Source organism: Delphinus delphis, chromosome 17, assembly GCF_949987515.2.
Source record: "Delphinus delphis chromosome 17, mDelDel1.2, whole genome shotgun sequence".
NCBI classification, from domain to species: domain Eukaryota; kingdom Metazoa; phylum Chordata; class Mammalia; order Artiodactyla; family Delphinidae; genus Delphinus; species Delphinus delphis.
The window spans coordinates 16,447,104-16,455,509 of record NC_082699.1 but is presented as its reverse complement, the minus strand read 5'-3'; the positions used below and the strand labels follow the sequence as shown (position 1 = coordinate 16,455,509).

General features: G+C 49.7%; 1 protein-coding gene and 1 long non-coding RNA gene across 3 annotated transcripts; one reads left to right on the top strand and one right to left on the bottom strand.

Annotated features, from left to right (window-relative positions):
- Nucleotides 1–698: 698 nt before the first annotated feature.
- On the bottom strand, nt 699–5,095 carry LOC132440203 (uncharacterized). Of its 2 annotated transcripts, XR_009522537.1 has the most exons (5): nt 4,989–5,095; nt 4,554–4,608; nt 2,098–2,323; nt 1,310–1,563; nt 699–1,016 (listed from the first exon to the last, which is right to left on the bottom strand). It is a non-coding gene; the product is annotated as an uncharacterized lncRNA (long non-coding RNA). The 2 variants fall into 2 exon arrangements; XR_009522538.1 differs by lacking the exon at nt 1,310–1,563.
- A 154-nt stretch (nt 5,096–5,249) lies between these two features.
- On the top strand, nt 5,250–7,975 carry MSC (musculin). Its single transcript, XM_060035177.1, has 2 exons — nt 5,250–5,952; nt 6,821–7,975. The coding sequence occupies exons 1-2, from the start codon at nt 5,443–5,445 to the stop codon at nt 6,905–6,907; spliced, it is 597 nt and encodes a 198-aa protein (XP_059891160.1). The 5' UTR covers nt 5,250–5,442; the 3' UTR covers nt 6,908–7,975.
- The last annotated feature ends 431 nt before the right edge of the window (nt 7,976–8,406 follow it).

Here is an 8,406-nt window from a genome sequence, read left to right as displayed (position 1 = left end):
CAGGAGCCAGGAGTTCCTTTCCTTCCAGGTCAGGCAGCCTGGGGACAACCCCGGAACACAAGCCAGCTCCGGCTTCGCGAGACAAAGAAACGTGGCGGGCCTAAACCTACGCCCCCCACGTGACCCCTCCCCGTCCCCGTGAGACGGCGTATCACGTGAGCCGTATACCACGTGACGTGCGCACCGCTTAACCCGGAACTTGCAGCTTCCGGGCCTGGGCGTAGTACTCGGTACCCAGGGTTGCTCTGAGCACTGGAGCCCTGGTCGGTGTCCGCGGGGTGGCCATCCTGCCTGGGGAATGGACGCCTCATTGTAAATTTTCCCAGTGCAACGAGCTGCGGAAATCCAAACCAACTGGAAGCGTTTCTCAGCGTGTTCTACGGTTGGAGGGATTAGACGGGGTCGGGTACACGTGGAGAGATACAGCCGAGATGACAGGGATTAGTGAGAGCAGACGTGCTGTAATGTGTGCTTCCCGCATTATGGTGCTTTTTCCCACGAGAATGTGCCTTCCGAGTGGGCGGGAGACTGGCTCACCAACACCTGCCACAGCAAACACTAGACACTCAGTGCACAATTGCCTCGTTAATCCCTGAATTATACAATAGAAATATAATGCGAGCCACATCTGTAATTCCCAATTTCTAGTAGCCACATAGTAAAAATACAAAGCAACGGTCATTTTTAAAATTTTTAACGGTAAAAATTTATAATTTATTTTTAATGGTAAAATATACTTCCTTTAACCCAGTATATCAAAACTATCATCATCGTTTGACATATATTTTAAAAAAAATTAGTGAGATATTTTACATTCTTTTCTTCATATTGTCTTCAATATCCGGTGTGTATTTTACAATACTGTACATGACTAGCCACATTCCAAGTGCTCAATCACCTCATGTGGCTGGTGACATCCATATTGGACAGTGCTGGTCTAGACTCTTTGTTTTTCTAGGTCAAAGGTGTGGGCAATTTCTTCAGCCAACTGGACAAAGCCAGAACATCAGGAGGCTCTGGGGAGACACCACCAGGAAAGACATATGGGAAATGCATTCCAACAACAAACATTTCTTAAGCACCTACTTACCACATGCTTTGACTTGGTATCCACCTCCCACCCGCAAACAAACTCTAAACCCACTTGACCTGACCAACTTTACACTTCCTTACCCAGTATTTACTTCGGAGGAAGGGGAAGGTGGCATTAAATGGCCTTCTTTTCTATGGTCTGTAATTATAATCCACCTCATTCTCCCTTTTTAAAAACCAAAGTCTACATTTTTTTTTATTTTAGCAAATTAAGCACCTTTTCTCTGTTACACTTAGTGTGCTGCTTCTCCACAATCTCATTTAATCCTTTTCAGTTACTGATTTAGAAGTTTTATCCCAGTTTTCAAATAGGGGAAGTGAGGCTTGGAGAAGTGCTGTGACTTTATGGTGAGAAAACTTGGAGAAAGAAAGTTTCTGATGCAGTCCCATCCATTTTCCCTCCGTGATGTCTCTTATGAGGCCTGTGGAAATTGTCCGGCAAGGGGACCATGCACTTCACACCCTAGAAGCCTGCAGTTAAAGCAAAGAAACATCTTGTGCTGTCTGAAATCCACATCAAGCCGTGGTGTACAAAACCTGGGTCAGTTCTGGGCCCTGACACTTTATTAGGTGTGTGATGTTGGGCAAGGCAGTTCATAGTAATAAAAATAACTAGGATTTATTGATTTTCTCCAGTGCATCAGGCTGTGGCCTGGGCAATTGCTCAGATACTCCCCCTTCCTCACAACAAGTTAGATATTTCATATTATACTGATCAGTAATCTAAGCCTCAGAAAAAGTAAATTGCCAAAGGTCATACAGCTAATAAGCAGGAGAGCCAGGATTATTAATTTATTAATTATTATTAAATGTATTAATGTTTGAGACTGTAACTTTAACCCCACCTCCCACTGCATACTTAAAGAGAACATCTTAAAGAATTTCAAAATCATCAATATATACCATAGACAACTGTATATTTGTGTTACAAATATAAAAGGTTGTAAAGCATGGTCAGATAGGAATTGCTTTCAACGTGCTTTTTTAAAATACAAAAGTACTAACCTTCCAACACAAACTCCAACATCTGTATTTGCTTCCTGCTAAGTAGGGGACATCCCCACCAGACAACTCCCCACCACTTCTTTATTTAGTAGTTGGAAGGTTAGTAATATGATTTCTGTGTGCTGTAAAACCACAGGGGTGGTAGGGACGTCAACAGTTTTGGCATGACTTCAAGATGTCAAATCATCAATTACAGACTATCAAGGTTGATTATTACAATGGGATCCTGGAACAGAAAAAGGGCATCAGGTAAAAAAGGAAATAGGAGTAAAGTGTGGAATGTCATTAATCATAATGTAGCAATATTGGTTCATTAATTGTGACAAATATACCTTACTAATGTAAGATATTAATTATAGGGGAAACTGGGTGTGAAATATATGAGAACTCTCTGTACTATCTTTATGACTTTTCTGTAAATATAGAACTTTTCAAAAATACGAGTTTATTTTATAAAACTTTGAGAAAAAATACAAAAGTAAAGATTTCATTATTCATTTGCAATGTTCGTTTGCAATATTCACTTGGGAAGTTGCCAAAACAATTAAAACGACAGGTTTTTCAAAAGAGATAGTTATACTTGCACTGTTCAGCTCACGGGGTTTTTGTAATCACTGAGAGAGAAGGAAAAGTAAAAGCATTTTGAAAGTCTAAAGAGGTGACGAATGTCAGATGTCATTACAAACCTGTTAAAGCAAACTGTAGTTATATACTAACATGAAATGTAGATGAAGATACATTTCTTAATCTTCATTAGGAGTCTGCAACTTGAAAAAAAGAGTGAAAGAATAAAAATGTAACTAGAAAGAAATGGAGTGAAAGGGGAAATGAAAACAAGATAAAAGAAAATAGCGAAAATAGCTGTCTTTCTTGAAAGAGATCAGAGGGAGAAAGGGAAGAAGAGAGGGGAGGGAGGGAGGAAGGAAGGAAGGAAGGGGGGGAGGAAGGGAAAAGAAAAAAGAAGGAAAAAGGAAAGAGCTATATATAAAAAAAAAAAAGAATCCTTGGGGTCAGGCAATTCCTTCAAGGAAAAGAAACTGGCCATGACCCACTTCGCGTTGAGGCTGGGTACAGTTTTTGCGACTGTTTAGAGAAAATCTAGCGCTCTCCCTGCCATTAATCTTTTCTAAAGAAAAGACTTTGTTCTGCACCTGTATAAACAATCTCGATTTTTAAAACCTATATGCCTGCCTCTAATGTGTGAGACTCTGTATTTATGCTGATAGCTTCAAGTCATCAATAGGCGATGCAAAAAGCTGCCTGAGATCTCCTCTTTATATTTATTTGCTCCCCCTTCTCTCTCTCTCTCTCTTTTTTTTTTTTTTTTTTTTTTTTTTTTTTGCTTTTCTCCTTCACCTGGCGCACCTAGAGTCAAGTTCAAGTTCAAGCGTTTCAGGAACGATGTCTACGCTCTGTCAAGTATACCCTGCGTTTTCCCAGACCAGAGAGAACTGAGAGCGAGCGATCTTTTTATTCAACTGATCCCAAAGGAGCCCCTCCCCCTACTCTCCACCCCCGCCTCCCAACCAAATGACAAAATATACCGGGAGAAAACCTCTGCAAACGGCGGCGAGCGGGAAGGGTTTGGCGAAACACCCCCACGGGGGAGGCCTGGCCTGGGAGACGAAGGTGGAACGATGATGCCTGAGTGATGAAGTCAGCCCGGGCCAGCCACCTGTTGCGGCCCTTCAGGCATGGAGCCGGGCGCATTTGTTCTGCTGGAGGAGCCGCGGCTTCTGCCCGCTCCGTCCCCAGCTAACTGCCCATCAGTCTCTCCTTAAGCTTCGCTCAGCTTGGGAAGCTGTGGGCTTGTAGGGAAAGGACAGTAAACACCTAATTCGGGTGTGAAGATTCAGTTTCCTCAGAACGGAGTAACTAACGCCAACCCAACCTCATAGGGTTTGAATTATTTTGTTGTTGTTTTAGTTTTGTGTGTTTGTTTCAATTACTCAGTGGGCAGGCACAGGGCGCCTAATGCAGTGCCTGGCACACAGCACGCATTCAATAGCTGGCCATTGGTGTCCACTTCCAAAATGAAGTACACATCCCCAGACCACGTATTGCAAAGGCCCTTCGAGTGAGAAAACGATAAGACCGCAGTTATGGTTTGTCTCCTTTGAGGGGCATACTTCTAGGTGCCGTTTTGTCGGGGGTTTTTTGTTTTTGTATTTTACTTTGGACGATTGTGTTGACTTACATCCTGCATCCAGGAGCGCGCTCTTCAACATACCATCTAAAATAGTCATCGAGTCCCTAGACTATAACTCAACCGCTGGGCAGGATCCTCTATCTTACGCACGGTGGTGTTAAAAACAAAATTAACACATGGAACTCTCAAGACAGCAAAAAATAGCAAATATAAGCATCTGTGCTGTGCGGCGGGGAGGCGTGTAGCGACTGGAATACCGAGGGGCCAGGGATTCTACTCACGGATTTTGAGTCCATATTCTACTTACCAGCCTGTTGATTTGGGGTCCTTTATTTAATATCTCTGCGGCTTAGCTTCAAGTTCTGCAAAGTGGAGATAATAACATTTAAGTCACAGATGTCTGAAAATGAAAGGAACCAATGTAGATGAAAGCGCTCTGGAAATCATACAGCGAAGTTAAAGGAAAGGAGGGGAGAGAGATGAGAGGTAACTCGCGGACTGTTTGGTGTTGCCTGCTTGTTTTGCTTTTACTCTTTTGTCGGGCCAGGCTTGAATAGGCAGTCAGACGTTATGAGTGATGAACTTGGAAAATACTGTTCTGCTGAAAAGACTCGGGAAAGAAGCAGAGGTCGCGATCCTGGGGTTTCCACGTGTCTGGAAACCTTCGCCATCGCTAAGATCAGTCGCGGGGTGGAAATGGGTTGGGTACATGGGTACGAACAAGGTCCCCTCCTTCACTCACCCTGCGCACAGTCATCTCGCACTTGATGGGTCCGTCGGGGACAGGGGCCCAAATCCCGGCTCAACAGAGACGTCCCTTCCCCGCCTCCACCAGCAGATCCTCTGCACTCTGAAAATGGTCCCCACCCCTTCCACGCCCCCGCCCCACCTCTTGCCCCCCTTTCCAACCCCCTCTTCTTTGCCCTGGGTGGTTTCTTCCGAGGAGTACAGATAAATAGTCCTGTCAAAAGGCGCTGCGCGCCGTGGTGCGCGCCGAGCCTGGGCCCGGGCGACGACTTCTCGGCCACGCTCTCCCGGGTCAGCGGCGGGGCTCGTTCTCTGGGCTCCGCGCTTCCCGACCCGGATCTCTGGTCCTCACCGGAGTTCAGCCTGGCCCCCGCCTCCGCGAGGGAGCGGAAGGCGGAGGCCGCGAGACTGGCCTGGGGGCGGAAGGCGGGGGCGTGGGGGACACGGCGATGTCCACCAGCTCGGGGAGCGACCCCGAGGAGATGGAGCTGCGGGAGCTGCAGCGCGGGTACCCGGTCCCCGTCTCCAAGAGGCCGCCCCTCCGCGGCGCCGAGCGCAGCTACATCTCACCCAGTGACAACTCGTCCGCGGAGGAGGAAGACCCCGACGGCGAGGAGGAGCGCTGTACGCTGGGAGCGGCCGGCGGCGCCGGAGGCTGCAAGAGGAAACGGCCCGGGGTGGCGGGGGGCGGCGGTGGCAAGAAGCCCCTCCCGCCCAAGGGCTCGGCGGCCGAGTGCAAGCAGTCGCAGAGGAACGCGGCCAACGCCCGCGAGCGCGCCCGGATGCGCGTGCTGAGCAAAGCCTTCTCCAGGCTCAAGACCAGCCTGCCCTGGGTGCCCCCCGACACCAAGCTTTCCAAGCTGGACACGCTCCGGCTGGCTTCCAGTTACATCGCGCACCTGCGGCAGCTGCTGCAGGAGGACCGCTACGAGAACGGCTACGTGCACCCGGTGAACCTGGTAGGGGCCCGGCGCGCGAGGCCCGGGGCGGGCGGCCGAGAGATGCCCGGCGCGCTCCCGGGTGCCGGGCAGAGTCTGACCGCTGGGGAAAACCGGGGGTAGGGGGTTTCCGGTATGGGTGGTGAGGAGGCCAGTTTAGTTTCTCCCAGATCACCGGAGGGGCCAGCCATTTTCCTGGAGGAGAACCATCCACCCTTCTGTGTTTGCATCACCCAGTGACAGCTATTGTCTAATATCCTGCTTCCGGGCTAAATCTAAGTTCCATCTGAGTCCTCTGTCCCGTTGTAGATTGATTGGCAAATCTCCCTTCCTAGCTTTTTCCAGCTAAGCGTCAGACAGGTTTGAATCAACAAGCCTTACTTTCTGAAAGGAAGGAGGGAAGGCCGATCTCTTTTCGAAAGCCTTTGGGTTTTTCAATTCTTGAAGAACAGCAGAGGTTTCCCCAAACGGGATTTGTCTGGAAAGTCCCTTTCCGACCTGCCAATTCTCCAGGCTTGAGAAAGATCATATCCCAGTTCCTATTTGGAGCGAATGGCTGATTGGTGTGTGTGTGTGTGTGTGTGTGTGTGTGTGTGTGTGTGTGTGTGTGTGTGTTGGGGGAAGGGAACTAAGCAACAGAATTCCAAATTCATGCAAATTTCGCGGAATCATCGTGAGGACAGCATGGACGGACACCTCCCGTCTCACGTGATCAAAATACAGTAAAGTTAAAGTCTTAGTTTAGAGAGAAGACACGCAGATTCCCAGAATACTGATAAAATTTGAGCTACTCAAAGCCGGGGATATTCCAGGGTTCCGTTTGGAGAGCGGTTTCGGTTTGAAACGGTCGTTTCTCCTCCAGTATCTGATGCTCTTTTTGATTTTACAGACATGGCCATTTGTGGTCTCGGGACGACCCGACTCTGACACCAAGGAAGTTTCCGCAGCCAACAGATTATGTGGAACCACTGCTTAGATCGAACTCGAACTCACTTGAAGGGATTATTGGTTAAGCGAGTGTGTTTGGGAGTCAGGGAGAGAAGGGAGAGAGCGTGAGAACTCCCAAGAATGGGAGGACAGTTCCATTGGATTCTCCTAGACTTCCACCCCGGGACTGTGAACTCGACAGGTGGCGGGCGTTGGGTGCAGAGCCCCAGGGTTCCGCGGCGCGGCCGTCATCGCAGGTGCGGACGGCTAGGCTGCCGCGGGTTTGGGCGACGACACTTTACACGCGGACCCAGCTCCAACCTCGGGCTTTAGCAGTGTAGACTAACGCCGGCGTTGCAGTCTGAGCCCAGCGCGCAGCCACCTGGGCGTTCGTTCCCAGGCTGAGCCAGATGTACGTGGGTGATGGCACGAGTCCGCGCAGCCCAGGCCTTTCGCGGTTAGGTAATTGTTAGAGCGCGCTCTCGACAATCGGCTTCAAAGACGGAGGTCTTCACGTGAGACCTACCTGGGGCGCGTCTTTAAGTTGCAAAGAGAGTGTGGCACACCTGGGCCAGGTTTGTATCCCACGGGGCAGCGCCCTCCTGGCGGGCACACGATGCAGTCTCCGCTCGGGGAGAGGTGGAGGCGCGCTTTCTGAGACCAACTCAGCTGGGTTTGCCAGGAGTGGCCCTGGCGGTTCGGCTTTCAGGTGCGGTCACGCCTCTCACTCCCCCCAGGCGCCCATCTCTCCGTAACCTGGCTTCCGTCTCCCCCCTCCCCTTCTAGGCTTGAGCCTCCCATCCGGCTCTCCCCACTGAAGCCGGCTCGGGTCTCCTTCCGCGCCTCCCTCTGCTCCCTCCTCCCACACCTACTTGCAGCTCCCCTCCCCCCCACTCCTGACTGTTCCCAGCTGGCCTCCCCGCTTGGGGTGGCCCCCGCCTCCAACACTGCCTCTCGGCGTCCACGTTCTTCCTCCGGCGGGGCGGGCCGTCGAGGCTGTTCCGTACCTAGTGACCCTGCTCCGGGGGAACGCGCCGCTGCGCCAGGCCGCACTACCGCAGTAATTAGCAAATGTAAATAAATTTATTTTTGTATGAATAATAAAACGCGTTGTGAAAACCGAGTGCCCCTGGGGCGTCAGAATGTGGTCTTTGTTGCCCTTGACTGAGTTTGGTCTGGGAATTAATTTAAAGGTGCCCTCTTGGCTCTGGACGGGGATTAGGTCATTGTCGGCCGAGGGGGTTGATCACATGTAGATCACTGCAACTTCAAGCGTAACTCTCTTTCTATGATTCATCTTCTCAAGGCAAGGGTTACTGGAAGCCAGGAACTGGAGGCTTGTTAGGCCCTAAGAACCTTTTGGGGCCTGAGCCACGTTGAAAGGTATACACTCTTCAAAGTAATATATGTGCACTTTTTTCTTTCACACCCACACACACACACACACATACACTACGATTTCTCCAGCCTAAACCAGTGCTAACAATTGCAAGTAGTTCAAGAACCCCTTACAGGCCCACATACCGGAAGTGAAGGATGGGTCTCAGG